Here is a 17375-nt window from a genome sequence, read left to right on the forward strand (position 1 = left end):
AGACAGTTTTCCAAGAGAATGCCTGAAAGAACGATGAGAGTCAGGTTTTGGAGGCCCTAAGGGCCAGAACGAGCATAGGGCACTTTATCCAGCTGGTGGTGGGAAATCATTGACAGTTTTCAGGGAGAGGTCAAAAGGGAGTGGGGGTGTTATGTCCTTCCACCGGGGGGGAACAGGTGATTGGGGAGGCAGGATGAGCAGTTGGGAGGTCACTGTGGCAGAGTAAGAGGAGGGCGCTTCATTCAACATGAGTGGTGACAGCGGATGTACAAAGCAAGGGTATTCATTCCATCCTGGGGGCCAGGGAGGGAAGCCAGGAGGCAGAGGGGCTGAGAAGGGAACTATGAAAGGTCTGTATAGACTTGACTGTGAAGCAAGCAGAGACAGAAAGGAAGGCAGAGGAAAATAACCTTGTGTGCGTGTGTGTTTATGAGAGAGAGAAAGAATGGGAGATTTATGAGCAACTGTATATGCTGCAGGGGAAGGGCTGAGGGTGGTCCAGTTCAAAGGGGGAGGAGAACTAGGGTGGGGGGAGGCCAAGTGACAGCCTAGGGGTCCAGAGGAGTCAAGAAACAGTGGCACATGCCTTAGACAAGAGGAGGGGTGCTTCCTTTTCAAGACGGCAAGAAAGATCACTCATGCCTGTTGTCCACAACATGCTTCCACCTTGAAAACACTATACCAAGTGATGGAGCCAGACACAAAAGGCCACACAAAAAGATCTCGTTTACACGAAATGCTCACGATTGGCAAATCTTTAAGGACAGCGAGGGGTGGGGGTGAGGGGGAAGAGAGTGACTGCTTAACGGGCATGGGGCTTCTTTCTGGAGTTATGGCAATGTTCTGTAATTAGACAGTGGTGGTGGTGGCTGCATAAAATTGTGGATTTCTGAAAACCATGGAGGTGTACCCTTTAAAATGGTTAATGTTACATTATGTGAATTTCCCCTCAACTTTAAAAATGGGAAACAAAGGCAGTTAGCTCAGGCAAGGGTTTAGGCAAGGGAATGACGTGCATGGCATGGCGGGGTGAGGGGGGGCGGGGCATATGGGGGCAGGAAAGTGAGGACTCTGGGGAGTAAGAAGCATGCCGTGGGATGGGGCTGGGGAAGGTGCGGGCCTCTTGGAGAGGCTGCTCTGAGGAATGAGAGAGACAAAGTGTCCAGGCACCCCAGGAAGGATTGCTGAGCAACGATCAAGAATGTGTGAAGGTGGAATCCTCAGGGGCGCTCGGTTCTCTCCTCTGGGAAGCAGAGGTCCCGCTGTAGGTGCTAAGGAAGCAACTGGTCAGATTGGTCCAGGAGGCTCGAGCTTTGCAGAAAGGATGAAGGGGAATGACTGGGACCGGGGAGGTGAGGTTCACAGCTGGATACGAAGGACGCAAAGGCAAGACAGGTGACAGATGGGGTGGAAAAGGACAAGTCAAGGTCTAAGTGTCTCAAGGGGGCACAGTCTCTCTAACAGCTGGCTTGGGACCCCTGGAGCCTGGCACAAAGCAGGTGCTCGACAACTGTTCATAGGCTGAAAGAATGAGGGACAGGGTGACAACTCAGCCTTTCTGAGAGAGTGAAGCGGGGAAGCAGTGGTGGAGAGAAGGAGGGTCTGTGAGGAACCGGAGACAGGGCATCCTTACCCCAGGAGGATGACGGGCGGTCCAGATATGCTGCCTGTGGGGCACCGTCCCTCCGCTCGGGACCTGGCCCCATGGGCAAGGCATTGGAGGTCAGCTGGCCACTCGCTGCAGGGGCTGGATAAAGTCGGGCGGTCTGGGACAGCCCCACATGCTGCTGGGAGGAGTGGGTCTGGCTGAGCCCACTCAGGGTCCTGGGGAGACAAGTGAGGCATGAGGTTGACATCCCGGGGGCAGCATCCCTGTGCCCTTCCAGTTCAGGACATCCAGCCCCTGCCTCCACACTGGGAGAGTGTTCTCTACTTGGCTGCCTTCTTCCCAACTCCAGGAAAACGGAGGTGCCCTGAGACAGGGAGAAAGGGGCCAGGCCAGCTGGCTGGTTTAGTGGGAGTGCCCACCTTTGTGTGGGACTGCCAGGCTTTGGCTGGGTATTCTGGGCAAGTCACTTAGCCTCCCTGGGCCTCAAGGCCCTTGACTGCTAAATGAAGGTGTTAGACTGGTCTCATGTAGCTCTGACATTTGTAGAGTTTGAGAATCTTATGGACTAGCCCCCGCCCTAAAACCGAGTCCAGCGCCTGTCCCTTGCTGCATCTTTTTTTAAGAGTGACGAGCGATGTACCTTGACACATAAACTGTTATATTTTATTTATTTATTTTGGCCGCACCATGCGACATGTGGGATCCTAGCTCACCGACCAAGTAGCATACCTGCGCTCCCTGCAGTGGAAGTGCAGGATCTTAACCACTGGACTGCCAGGGAAGTCCCCCCTTATCTCTTATTAATACAACCTATCATGCTTGGCCTTATGGAATAGGTGCCCAGCAAATACATGTTCACAGATTGATTCAGGGAAGAAAACCTGACTATCCCCCTGATTAATTTTTATTGTTAAACTAATATAACAACAACATTCAAGGAGAAAGAATTGAGTTCATCACCCTCCACCTCAACACAGCAAATACTTTGGCATATTTCCTTTCAACCTCTGCTCAAGTATATTGTCATTATCTATCGTGTCATTATCTGTAGATATCATTGTCATTGTCTGCGAGAGTGAAGCGGGGAAGCAACGGTGGGGAGAAGGAGGCTCCCCACCTATTTCATTGTCTGTAGAAATCATTTAAATGCTATTGTCATTATCTGTAGAGATCATTGAAATTCTGATTAATATTAGGTGGTACTTGATACAGTTCTACAATTTTCACAATTATCATCTTAACTGCGACATGATAGTCTATATGAAGATGAATCACAATGCATTCATTCTATTACCTATTTTGTTTTACATTTTCGACTGTGGACATCCTGACTCATATGGCTTTTTTTCTTCAGTTAACATATTCTTTTAGGGGACTTCCTGTTGGTCCAGTGGTTAAGACTCCTTGCTCCCAATGCAGGGGGGCCTGGGTTCCATCCTTGGTCATGGAATTAGATACTGCATGTGGCAATGAAGATCCCACATACTGCAGCTAAGACTTGGCACAGCCAAATAAATAAATATTAAAAAAAATTTTTTAGTATGGGGGTTCATTAAACTAATTTTTATTCTGTATGTTTGAAAATTTCTCGTAAGAAATATTTTGAAAATGATTATTATTTTAGGCTTAATTCCACAGACTAGAATGCAATTAATTCCAAAAATTAGAAACATTTATGGCTGTAGGTATACACTGGAGATAATGCTCCCAAAAAGCTGTATCAAAATGTATACATGTACCATTTGGACTGCAGCCTCACCAGCATAACATATTATTAATTTTTCATAAATCAGTAATAGTCATCATAAATGACACTTCAGTGTTACCTTAGCTCCCTTTTTGTGATTTCTGAGGTTGAATTTTTTCACACATCTGTTTAACACTTGTGAAAATTTTCTGCTCGTGTCTTTGGTATCTGAGGAATTTGAGCTGTCGGTCTCATATATCTGAACGTGTTCTTTACGTATCTATTATTCGGCAGGCCGTTCTACAAGGCAGCCTCCGTGGTAACCACTCTGTCACTGTCACAGTGTATACGAACCACTGTATACACGACAGGTATGAGCGCATTGTAGACACTGAAGCTGAGAAAGCAATTACCTGCCCAGATTATACAACAGTAAATCAGACCCCAGGATTCCAACTCAGGGCAGCTAGACCCCTGTGCTACCCAATAAGGCAGCCCAGACCACAACAGAAGCTCAGCCAAGAAGCCTCTGCACTCGCCTGGAGTGGTGCTCTTTCCTCCAGCTGGTCCCACCCCTAGCCTCTCCACTGGATTCCTTGCCCAAGCAGCATAAGGTCCTGGGACCCTCTCCCTCCACCATCCCAACTCCAGTTGTGTTGGCGCCAGGGGTCCAGGCCATGAGCAATCCCCCTCTCCTCCTTTCCTGGCTGACGCCTTACCAGGACAGGGCTCAGAGTCTGACACCTTCCAGCCCTCGCCCTGCCCTGTTGGTCCAGGACTTGGCTCCCATGAGCTTCAGTGCTGCTCTTCTTCAGGGTGACCAACCACCATCCTCACGCTGAAAGCCCCAATCAGGCCTCAGCCTGCTCCCCAGGTTTGAGAGCTGGGATGGGAGAGAGGGCTTGTTCTCCACCCCGGAAGCTCTGGAAGCTGTCATAGGCCAGAACTGGGAGCCCAATGCTCAGGCACCTGCTCTTCACTCCCAGGAGAAAGTCAGCACAATTAACTGCAGCAGAAAACCCAAGCCTTCTGGTGGCTTATAAGAGCTCACCAAAGAGTGAGAGGTAAGTGGGCTGGTGGGTCAGCGGGAGTCTCCTTCTTGTGGGAGACTGGCTAGTGCCCAGGCTGGTGCCATGGCTCAACAAAATGTCAGCACCCCAGAGCATCCCGGGAAGCGGACGCGGTAGTTCAGGTTCTGCGCAGACCACCCGGGACATTCCTGAACTTGACGCTGCTGACAAAGAGCTCTCCAATCTGGTCGAGGTGGAAAACTCAAAGGGTCCTTTCTTGGAGGTTTGTGGTCACCGTTGTTATTGTGGCCATCACTTGTTTCTCTAATTGGAACTCAATGCTAATGACCCCAAGAATCCTGAGTTCAAATCCCTTCAGGGCCAATGGTTCAACTTTGCAGAGAAGGGGGAAAAAATATTCCCTAGTCGGAGAAGGCAATGGCACCCCACTCGAGTACTCTTGCCTGGAAAATCCCATGGATGAGGAGCCTGGTAGGCTGCAGTCCATGAGGTCGCTAAGAGTCGGACATGACTGAGAGACTTCACTTTCACTTTTCACTTTCATGCATTGGAGAAGGAAATGGCAATCCACTCCAGTGTTCTTGCCTGGAGAATCCCAGGGATGGGGGAGAGCCTAGTGGGCTGCCGTCTATGGGGTCGCACAGAGTTGGACATGACTGAAGCGACTTAGCAGCAGCAGCAGTCGTAGAAAGACCTGTCTATACAGAGGAGAGAAGAAGATAGGATTTGGGCTAGGCATATGTCAGTTCCGCCTCCCACGCAAGCGGTCACTAAAACAAGAAGGGTGACACCCACCTCACCGGGCTGTGGTGAGGACCAAGAGAAACAGTGAGACCATGTGATTATTTTTCAAATATAAATAAGTGGTCACAAGTTGAAAACTATGTCAGAATTCTCACATGAACAAGAAAAAAAAGTGCTAGCTACAGTTCAGACAAAATATCTCTCCCCAAACCACCAATAATTCTTCTCCATCTAGGGGGAATAAAAGATACCCCCAAATATCTTGTTACATTGTCCAAGCATTCTTATATACAAAGGGCCAAGTGACTAATCTGGTGGCAACACATTTTTAACAACCACAGCCTTCTGAGCTCAATCTATTGTCATGTACTGCTGTGATGGGAACTTTGAGTTAAATGACAGAAATCAAAGTCTTAACTTCCGAGAGGCTCACAGCCAAGGAGGAAGCCTTGGTTCTTTCATAGGTCCTATGTCTCATGCTGAAAGCACCCCTAGAAGGAGACCATGATCTCCCTTCATAAGCCCCAGCCCAGTCTGTGGAGGTGGGCAGGGAGGGAGGCGACCTGGGAGAAATATCAACAACCTCAGGTATGCAGATGATGCCTCTCTAATGGCAGAAAGTGAAGATGAACTAAAGAGCCTCTTGATGAAGGTGAAAGAGGAGAATGAAAAAGCTGGCTTGAAATTCAACATTCAAAAAACTAAGATCATGGCATCCAGTCCCATCACTTCATGGCAAATAGAAAGAGAAAAAATGGAAACAGTGACAGGTTTTCTTTTCTTGGGCTCGAAAATCATTGCGGATGGTGACTGCAGCCATGAAATTCAGAGGCACCTGTTCCTTGGAAGGAAAGCTATGACAAACCTTGACAGCATATTAAAAAGCAGAAAAATCACTTTGCTGACAAAGGTCCATATAGTCAAAGCTATGGTTTTTCCAGTAGTCATGTATGGATGTGAGAATTGGACCATGAAGAAGGCTGAGCGCTGAAGAATTGATTCCTTCAAACCATCGCTCTGGAGAAGGCTCCTGAGAGTCCCTTGAACTGCAAGGATATCAAACCTGCCAATCCTAAAGGAAATCAATCCTGAATATTCATTAGAAGGACTGATGCTGAAGCTGAAGCTCCAACTTTGGCCACCTGATGCAACTGACTCATTGGAAAAAGAAATCCTGGTGCTGGGAAAGATTGAAGGCAAAATGAGAAGGAAGCAGCAGAAGATGAGATGGTTAGACATCATCACTGACTCCATAGACATGAATTTGAGCAAACTCCAGGAGACAGTGGAGGACAGAGAAGCCTGGCATGCTGCAGTCCGTGGGGTCACAAAGAGTCACACGTGACTTAGCAACTGAACAACAACAACAAGTTTGAGTTCTCAGTTCAACTCTGGCTCCCAGAGACTGGTGGCAATGAGGCAAGTGAGAATGTTACTGAGAAAGGGACTTCCTTGGACTACAGTCCCCAGGATGGGGCGGGGGACTGGGCACTCTCAGCTGTGCAGGGTGTGGTTCTGTGCACTCTCAGCTCTGGAAGAGCTGCTGCAATTTCATCATAGGATAGTGGTTCTCAGACTTGCCTGGCACAAGACTGTCTGTCTGGAATTGCTCTAGGGAGGTCCTGGCAAAGTTGCCACGATGGACTGAAACAGCTCTCTCTAGACTTCAGAATTCCATGGATCAGTAAAATTTTGAAACAAATTTAGGGGACCAACATAAATTGGCCAAATTTTTATTTAGGTAAGACATTAAAACACACACACAACTACTAATTATTACCACCATAATTTTATGAAAGAAAATATATTTCAATGGCAATAAGAAATATCTGAATAAGCTTGAAAGTCACTTGGTCGTGTCCAACTCTTTGTGGCCATGGAATTCTCTAGGCCAGAATACTGGAGTGGGTCGCCTTTCCCTTCTCCAAGGAATAAGCTTAAGTTCATGGACATCTCACCTCATTGACTTTTTTTCATTTCTTCATGAACCAACAAAAACAGATGCTGGTCTCCAACACAGACCAGCATGGAACCAAGCAGGAACCACTGGGCTACATAATTCACCAAGATTTGCTCCAGCCTGAGAACGCTCGAGCTCTTTCAAACTATTTGGGAAGAAAACCTTCCAGTCCCAGCTGGCTGGAATCTTGTGAGCTGAGTGAAAACTCCCTGGACATTGTATACCCAAAATAATGCCATTCAGTGAACATGGTACACTCACATCCTACCCAGTACACTGGCTTCCTAACAGTGATGGGGAGGCGATGGGTGAGGGGTTCTGTGCCCTCCACTTGACCCACTTTCACCAGACCCTTGGCTCCACTCTACAAAGGGGCTTCCACTCTGGTGGCTCAGACCAGAATCTGTCTGCAATGCAGGAGACCTGGGTTCAAACCCTGGGTCAGGAAGATCCCCTGGAGAATGGAATGGCTACTCACTCCATTATCTTGCCTGGGAAATCCCATGGACAGAAGAACCTCTGAGCTACAGTGCATGGGGTCACAAAGGGTTGGACATGACTGAGTGACTAACACACATATACTATTTTGTTTGCTAAGTGTTCTGCTGTCAAAAGAAAGCTTAAAAACACCACTACAATGTGCATTGAATAGTTATAGCTCCCATGGATAAAGCACTGAGCCAGATGCTTTAAATGCATCATCTTATGTTATTTTATTGAATGAAGAAAGTAAGTTGCAGAATGTAGCCCACAAGCTTCCTCCATCCATGAATTTTCTAGGCAAGAGAACTGGAGTGGGTTGCCATTTCCTTCTCCAGGGGGTCTTTCCAATCCAGGGATCAAACCCTTGTCTCCCACATTGCAGGCAGACGCTTTACCATCTGAGCCACCAGGGTATCCCATTATTTTATTGAATGAAGAAAGTAAGTTGCAGAATAATATGGACAGTATACTTCCAGGTTTTTGTTTGAAAAAAAAAATTCTCTTTCTCCCCTACAGATGTTTATAAGGGATAGGAAAGGTCTGGAAGGATCTGTAAACAGTGGCTGGCCTCTTGGAGATGAGAGTGCCTGTATATGTGTAAACTTTATGTTTCCATATTTTTAGCTGTCTTTCAGTTAAAAAAAATTGTTTTTACAATTTTACAGTAAACATGTATTATTTTGTAATAAAAACAAATCAGTCTTTTCCCCAGCAACTCCAATTTATAGAAAAGGAAATTGAGGCTCAGGAAAAGCATGATAAATGTGTGCATATTACTAGGATCCAAGGTGAACTCTGATGACTAACAGATGTACAAGAGTTCAGATGTAAGAAAGACCATGACATTTGAGCTAGGGTTTAAGAGATAAGTAGGATTTTCACAGACCAAAATGAAGAGGAAGACATTCCACATAAGAAAATACATGAAGGCAGGAAGCACGGGTCATATTTAAGGAAGGATAATGAGCACAGTTGGATAAAGCACAGAATGGAGGAGAGGGAAGGAAAAAACATCCTTTCAGTGCCTACCAGGTAGCAGACATCATTCTAGCTGTTTTACGTAACATATAATTTACTTGTCCAGACAACCCTATGATCAAAAAATCTCTGCTTGGCCAAAACCACTTTAAACAAAGTAAAAAGACAAATGACAAAATGGGAAAAACATGTGCAATTTATATCACAGACAAAGAACCAATCTTCATAAGATTTAAAGAGCTCCTAGAAACAGAAAATACAGACCAATAGCCCTAGAAGAAAAATCAGCAAAGGAATATGAACAGTTCATGGCAGAGGGGAAAGATCCATATATTTCTTCAATAAGTGAAAATATGCTCAACTTCTCTCATTCTGAGATGTGTAAACGGAAACAACTCAGGTAGCCCTTCTCAATCCATCAGATGAGCAAAAAATCCAAAAGTTTAATAACAGACTAATTTGGTAAGATCCTGAAGAAACAGGTACTCTCAGATGCTGCTGGTAGAAATGTTCATCGATACAGCCTATATCGAGAGCGATTTGGCAACGCCCATCCACACCCTAACTAATGGCCACCTGAGGCGAAGAACCGACTCATTGGAAAAGACCCTGATACATGTATGGATGTGAGAGTTGGACTGTGAAGAAAGCTGAGTGCCGAAGAATTGATGCTTTTGAATTGTGGTGTTGGAGAAGACTCTTGAGAATCCCTTGGACTGCAAGGAGATCCAACCAATCCATTCTAAAGATCAGCCCTGGCTGTTCTTTGGAAGGAACGATGCTAAAGCTGAAGCTCCAGTACTTTGGCCACTTCATGCAAAGAGTTGACTCATTGGAAAAGACCCTGATGCTGGGAGGGATTGGGGGCAGGAGGAGAAGGGGACGACAGAGGATGAGATGGCTGGATGGCATCACCGGCTCGATGGACGTGAGTCTCAGTGAACTCCAGGAGTTGGTGATGGACAGGGAGGCCTGGCGTGCTGCAGTCCATGGGGTCCCAAAGAGTCGGACACGACTGAGCGACTGAACTGAACTGATCCACACCCCAGTGCATCGATGCTTTGCCCCTGCAGGCCCACCTGTGGCCTCCCTGTCCCTTCCACTCCGTGAAGGGTGCACCCCACACTGGCTTCTCCTTGACGGAAGGACACTAACTCACAGGCTCCTCCCACCACCATGACCATGAAACTAATGACTGCCGGAACCAGAAGTTTAAAAGCCCCACCCCTTCGCCTGAAGGCAGGACAACTCTCCAAGCTCCACCCTCAATTAGGCCTCGGCTTGATTTTCCCAGAACCAGTCCTTGCTTGGCCCTGTCCACCTTTCCGTTTTGTTTCCCTCTCCCCGCAAAATCACACACCTCAATTGATGTTCCAGCTCCACCTCTAGGGACATCTGCCCTAAGACACCTGTAAATGTCCGCAGTGATGGATAACAAGATCATTCACAGAAGCCCTGTTTCGTAAGAGCAAAATATTTTGTAAAGAATAGGAACAATTTAAGTGTCCCTTAGTAGGAGGCTGGTTAAACAAACTAAGAGACATCCATGGGATGGAGTCCTATGCCCTCAAAACAGAAAGACACAGCTCTTCTACACCCATAGGAAAAGCTCTCCAAGATATATAGAAAAGTGAAAAAAAAGTCTAAATCTGGCCCACCAACTGTTTTTGTACAAATTGTGACTTAACAATTGTTTTTTATATTTCTAATGGTTGGAAAAAATCAAAAGGAGAATAATATTTCATGACATGAGAAAGAGATACGAAATTCAAATTTAAGTTTCCATAAATACATTTTAATTTGGAATCCAGCCACACTCATTGTCTACAACTGCTTTTGCTCTACAGTGGCAGAGCTGAGTAGTTGCAGACACCATATGTTGCACAAAGCCTAAAATATTTACTATCTGGCTTTTTATGGAAGAAGTTTGCTGACTCTGGCTGTGGGGCATGTAAACTTTTGTGTAAAAATAGAGAAAATAAGGATACATGTTGAATTTATTTGCATATTCCTAAAGCAACCTTGGAAGGATACCCTGGGAATTAATAAGTGGTTTCCTATGTGTGTGTGTGTGTGTGTGTGTGTGTGTGTGTGTGTTGGCGGGGGGTGGGGGGGGGAGTGGGAAGTGGGTGGTAGGGGAATAAACGAGCGCTACAGTTTAATGAATGCTTGCTCCGTGCCAGGTTGTATGCCAACAGTGCACGTCACATGCATTATCTCACGAAAGCCTCTCCATAAGCCTGAGAGTTACTCATTATCCCCATTTTACAGTCAAGAAAACAGAGGGCAGGGAAGTTCTGAAGATCGCAGAACTCATGAGTACTGAAGCCAGGTTAACAAACCAGGTAAGTTTATGCTCCAGCTGCCCTACCACTTATTTCTCCGTTGCCATTTCACTGAGGCTGTGAGAATAGATTTGGGTTCATATGGTCAAGGGCTTGAAATATCAGGGAGGTGTCTGGGCTGCATTGCATGGGTCAGGGGGAGTCCCTAGAGATTTTGGAGCAGCCCACCCTCTTTCACTCATTCAAGAAGCACTTACTGAATGCCTGCCACATGCCAGGCATCCAGGTCCAAGGATGGCAAAGACTGTCTTGCCCTCTGCCCCAGTGGAGACTAAGCAAGGGAATCAGCACTCCAGCAAAGGTGTGAGGGTACAGGGGGAGCCATATACCAGTCTTGAGATGCCAGTGGTCTTCGAGCAGGGCTGGGACATGATGGGATGGGCTTTTCGAATGTTTATTATTCTGATGAAAGATTGCCTGCTGGTGGATAGACCAGAGAGGGGAGGGCTGAAAGGCCAGCTGGAAGGCTTTGGCTATGGTTTAGGCTAGTAGGGACCAAGGACAGGACCAAGAAGAAGGCATGGATTCAAAGGATATTTAATACATAAAGAGTTCCCAGCTGTGGCTCAGACGAATGGGTGGAGGGCGATCCAAGAGCCAAGATCTCAAGGAGAGAGCCAAGAAGTGGCTCAGTTTGGGACCTGACGAGTGCTGGTGTCTCAGGATGGATGTGCCGATGGAAACACCTGGGCTGCAGCACTCGGGAGAGGAGCTGGGGCTGCAGACGCAGTCAAGGGAGTCCCAGTGGAGAGCTGGGGGTTCAGGGATGATATCATTCCGAGAAAGTATGCATAGCAAACCAGTCCAGAGTTCCGCTGCTGGACTGAGGCATTGCGTCTGCTTCCACGTCTCAGTTTCAAAGAGGGAAATATGTTAATGAACAGACGAGTCTCAGTGTTGGGTTTTGCTTCCATAAATTTGCCTCCAAACTTTGGCATCTGCTACTGCTTGTCTGCTAGCACACGATAAAGCCAATGAACAAGCAGTGAAGGAATATTGATGGGAAAATGTGGCAACAGCCCATTGTACTTCACTCGACGGCTTGCCCTTTTCAGGGCTCCGTGCCTGGCTCCGAGCCTAGAGCCAGTTTTTTATTTAGCGCACACAGATGACAGTCATAGTTTCTGCTAATAAAACTGTCCCCAGCTCTAATCATGGAATTGATTGCATTGATCATTCATGGTATTGCTTATGACTGCCAGGTCCTCTGACATGGAAACCCTTCGAGAAACACGGGAGTGAAAGAAAATAAAGGCAGGCAGAGGAGGGGCCTAGGAATCAACAACGCTGGCATTGAAGAGGTAGAAGGGGAGAGGAGAGAACACCAAGACAGGAGGGCGTGGCTCCAACTCGTGGCCTTCTGCTTGGAGGCATGCTTCTGGCCTTCCCAGCAAGCCCAGCTCTTATAGGTGAACATGCCTTGGTACCTCCCAAGGAGCTCAGTCTCCTGAGAATCTGGGTCCTGGGGAGGCAGCAGGGAAACCCTCACAATACTTTGCTCCCTCTCTCCTCCTCGCTGGCCAAGCAGGTCTCACACCCAGTTCACGATCAGATGACCCTTGTGCCAAATCCCCAGAGACCCAAGGGAGTGCTTCCAGACATCACACTCTAGCCCCCTGCTGCAAATCTACCCTGCCTCCACAGAGAACAAGGGGATACCCAGCTCTGGGGGGTGAAGAAGAGGGGACACTATGGCCTTGTCACAGAGCCAGGAGCCTGCTGATCCATGGCGATGTTTTGTCTGGGGGGCCAAGCAGGTGAGGCCTAGGCTTGGCTAAGACAGCAGCCACTCCCCAGCCTCTGGGTATCAGAGTTGCCAGAATTGGTGGGCTCCCAGGTGTCACGGTAAGGAGGGGAGAACTTGAACTCTGTTCCACTTGTCCTAGACAATAATAATGAACATTGGTTGTGCTGTGTACTAATTGTTATATTTGCATTATGTCATCTAATCTTCACAACCACTTTAGGGACTAGCTACTATTATTAACCCATTTTTCAGAAAATGAAAAGACAGCCTTCTGAATGGGAGAAAATAATAGCAAATGAAGCAACTGACAAACAACTAATCTCAAAAATATACAAGCAACTTATGCAGCTCAGTTCCAGAAAAATAAACGACCCAATCAAAAAATGGGCCAAAGAACTAAATAGACATTTCTCCAAAGAAGACATACGGATGGCTAACAAACACATGAAAAGATGCTCAACACCACTCATTATTAGAGAAATGCAAATCAAAACCACAATGAGGTACCACTTCACACCAGTCAGAATGTCTGCGATCCAAAAATCTGCAAGCAATAAATGCTGGAGAGGGTGTGGAGAAAAGGGAACCCTCCTACACTGTTGGTGGGAATGCAAACTAGTACAGCCACTATGGAGAACAGTGTGGAGATTCCTTAAAAAATTGCAAATAGAACTGCCTTATGACCCAGCAATCCCACTGCTGGGCATACACACCGAGGAAACCAGAATTGAAAGAGACACATGTACCCCAATGTTCATCGCAGCACTGTTTATAGTAGCCAGGACATGGAAACAACCTAGATGTCCATCAGCAGATGAATGGATAAGAAAGCTGTGGTACATATACACAATGGAGTATTACTCAGCCATTAAAAAGAATACACTTGAATTAGTTCTGATGAGATGGATGAAACTGGAGCCGATTATACAGAGTGAAGTAAGCCAGAAAGAAAAACACCCATACAGTATACTAACACATATATATGGAATTTAGAAAGATGGCAATGACGACCCTGTATGCAAGACAGCAAAAAAGACACAGATGTGTATAACGGACTTTTGGACCCAGAGGGAGAGGGAGAGGGTGGGATGATTTGGGAGAATGGCATTGAAACATGTATACTATCATGTAAGAATCGAATCGCCAGTATATGTCTGATGCAGGATACAGCATGCTTGGGGCTGGTGCACGGTGATGACCCAGAGAGATGTTATGGGGAGGGAGGTGGGAGGGGGGTTCATGTTTGGGAACACATGTACACCCGTGGTGGATTCATGTCAATGTATGGCAAAACCAATACAGTATTGTAAAGTAAAATAAAGTAAAAATAAAAATTAAAAAATAATAAAAAAAATAAATAAATGAAGTGAGATCTGCAAAAAAGAAAAGAAAATGAAACTGAGGCACAGAGAGGTTAAGGACTTGTCCAGGATCATTTAACTGGAATCACACTGTCCAATAGAACTTCCTGTGACAGTGGAAATGCTCTATAGTCTGTGCCCTCCGATATGCTAGCTACTAGCTTCTTGTGGCTTTGAAGCACTTGGAAATGCAATTAGTGTGACTGAGTAACTGAGTTTGACGTTAAATTAAATTTAAAGACAGCTTCCCAGGTGTCTCTAGTGGTAAAGAACCCATCTTCCAGTGCAGGAGACGTAAGAGACCTGGGTTCAATCCCTGGGTCGGGAAGATCTCCTGGAGAAGGGAAAGGCAACCCACTCCAGTATTCTTGTCTGAAGAATCCCACAGAGAGAGGAGCCTGGTGAGCTACAGTCCATAGGGTCACATACAGCTGGACACGACTGAAGTGACTTAGCACACACGAACAAATTTAAATAGTCCCTTCATGGCTCATGGCTACTGTATTGGACAGCGCAGTGTAGAAAGTGGAGGAGTTGGGAGTGGAACCCCAAAAGTCTACTCTGGCCTGGAGCTATGTGGTTAAAAGTTTCCCCTGGCTACCCTCACTGCATTCTTTGTCCCCAGGCCCTTGGGTTCCTTGGCGGGCCTGGCTGGGGGAATCAGCACCCTCCTAAACCTTACTCTCCTGCCTCCATACTGTATTATCCATCATCAGATGGCAGGAGGATGTGGCAGGAAAGAGATGGGATTTCCAGAAGACATGGTCCCAGGATCATGTCACAGGGAGCAGGTTTCAGCATGGCTTGAGGAAGGACATGGCTCTAAAAAGCCACAGTTGCCCCAGTGACATGGTGGTCCCTGGAGAGACAGGACCGTCTTGTCCCAGGAATCGAATAGCTCCCCCTCCCATACCAGAGAGGAAACAGCAGGCATTCCCGCCCAGGATGGGGCTCTGGGCCGTGACATTTGAGAGATAAGGGAGGTGATGTGGTCAGTGCGCTGATCCCGGGGGGAGCCAGGCCCTCTCCGCCCCCGCTGTCTGGCCGTAGGATGCTGCCTTGCCAACACTGGCACCCCCAGGCCTCACTGCCCTCCCAAAAGGTCCCCCTACATATCTCCAGACCTTCCCTGCTGCTGGTCCTGCTGTGCCCACTCACTTGACTCCTTTGGGCCCACTGGTCAGCCTGAGGTTCCCACCCAGCCCCACCCAGCCCCACCCGGGTGGCCACCTGTGAGTCACCTCCCCCTGCTCTGAGGTCTGCGCCTGGAGTTTTCTCTGAGGTTACACCCAGGTCCGAGAGGTCTGGAGCTTGCACACAAGCACCCAGGGGATGCCCCTGCCAGGTTGACGGATGGGGAGGGGGCAGAACTCGGGGAGCCTCCCTGCCCAGAACTGCACCCCGCTCTGCTCCGTGCAGCTCGAGAGAGAACGCAGCGCCCTGCTTCCTTGCGGACAGACGAGGCAGAGGCTGGCGGAGCTGTGCACGGAGCTGTGCACACCCAGAGACTGAGGCCTGGCTCCCACTGCTGGAGCAGCCTTACATGGGTGCTGCCTCAGTCTCCCAATGGTCCAGAAACCTCTCTGAGCCTCACTGCACTCCACTCCATGGATCCCTGATGCCTCAGTCAACTGTGGACGTTTTACCGCTGAGCAGGCGGCCGGCCTCACCAGCTGCCCAGCCCACGACTCTTGAGGCTGCGTCACCCTTTTCCTCTCCTGGAGGGGCCAGGCAGCTGGGCAGGAAGCCAGAGAGGGCTTACCAGGCCCAGAGATCACACCTCAGGCACTTCAGGGAGCAGAGCGGGAAGGAGAAGGCACCCTGAGGGGCTGCCCAGGGCCCCAGGACATGCTCCTCAGTTTCTACACAAGTGTCGTTTTGCCCAAGTGGGGACCTCCCAGGCAATCACCTGTTCTCCTCCTTCTGGTCCAGCAGGACCATCCAAAGGGCTGTGGTGTGGCCAGGGACACAGACCCCCAGAAGGGAGAAGAGGGGCCTGGATTGTACCCTCTTTATGTCTTTCATGGAGTCCTCACAATGCTGGGCCCACAGCTGTGCTTGCGTGCTAAGTCACTCAGTCCGACTCTTTGTGACCCTGTGGACTGTAGCCCACCAGGCTCCTCTGTCCGTGGGATTCTCCAGGAAAGAATACTGCAGTGGGTTGCCATGCCCTCCTGCAGGGAATCATCCCAACCCAGGGATTGAACCAACATCTCCTGTATCTCCTGCACTGCAGGCAGATTCTTTACCGCTGAGCCACCAGGGAAGCCCCAAGGATGACGATACATAATAGCAAGTAGCTATACAGCGCTCCTATCTGCCAGGTACTTTTCTAAGCACTTTATAAATGAATATAATCATCATTATATGAGGGAGTGGGTGTTATTATTATGCCTTTTTTACAGGTGAGGCAGAGTTGCTAGGTATCTTGCCTAAGGTCACACAGCCCATAACTAATAGAGCTGGGCATCGGACACAGGTGACCTGCTTCTCATCTGGACCCGGGGCCTGTACACTACATCATGGCTTGAGAGCTATGCTTTGGGACTGAGCTTTAGAGCCTAGAGTCCAGGCCTTATGTTTTGAATCTCATGTACAAAAGGTAAGCCTGGGGGTGTTTTTATCCGGGAGGAACAAGATTAAAAATGGTCTCTTAGGAAGGCAGTCCTGCACGATTCCTCCCTGGAGCCCGCCCTGCCTGGCCAAGAGTACTCTCCTCCCCCACCCCTACCTCCCAGGGCATTTGCGGTTTCCCCCAGGGGTGGCGGGGGTGAGGTGGTGAAGTCTTGGAGCCACAGGACTCCACACACACCCACCTGGGTCAAGTAACTGCTGTGCTTACGGCGTCCCAGGCACGGAACAAACATCACCTGAGAAAGGTCCCCAGAGCCCTGGGAGCGGGGCTCACTCCCCAGCACCTGTGGAGCACATGCGCTGTGGAGGCGGTAAGTCGCTGGCCCCCAGCTCATGGGTCTCACGGGTGACAAAACCCAGGATCCAAACCAGGCCTACTGAACTCCAAAGCTCATCATGCTCCTCCCTCCCCTGCACCTCCACCCTCACCACAAGCTGGCATTGTATGAATTCCAAAGAAGTGCAAGAAAAAAGGAAGAGGCTGGGGAGGTAAAGAGGTGAAGGGAAAGAAAACATGAGTCAGGGCCTTTGGGCACAGATCAGAGGAGGAGGAGAGGCCTTTAGGCTGGGGAGGTTGAGCTTGGACCTCTTCCCAAAGCCTTGAGGAACTTGGTATACGGACCTCTCACCACCACCAAATTGACCATGAGATACCCACCTCCTGAATCCGGAGCTCCCAGCCTGTGGTCTCTGGGTCACCCCCAACACACACACACACACACACACACACACACACACACACACGCACACACACACACAGCTTAGCTGGCCTGCCTAATTGGACAGCAAACATAGG

The 17375-nt window shown here is 48.3% G+C and overlaps 1 protein-coding gene across 1 annotated transcript in view; it reads right to left on the minus strand.

Moving 5' to 3' along the window:
- LTBP2 (latent transforming growth factor beta binding protein 2) overlaps positions 1–17375 on the minus strand; it is a 111294-nt gene that overhangs the window by 55512 nt on the left and 38407 nt on the right. Inside the window, exon 4 of the mRNA XM_052647314.1 lies at positions 1634–1824. Coding sequence (XP_052503274.1) covers positions 1634–1824 — 191 coding nt within the window. The remainder of the gene's footprint in view (positions 1–1633; positions 1825–17375) is intronic.

Source organism: Budorcas taxicolor, chromosome 10 (assembly GCF_023091745.1).
Source record: "Budorcas taxicolor isolate Tak-1 chromosome 10, Takin1.1, whole genome shotgun sequence".
Classification (NCBI taxonomy): Eukaryota; Metazoa; Chordata; class Mammalia; order Artiodactyla; family Bovidae; genus Budorcas; species Budorcas taxicolor.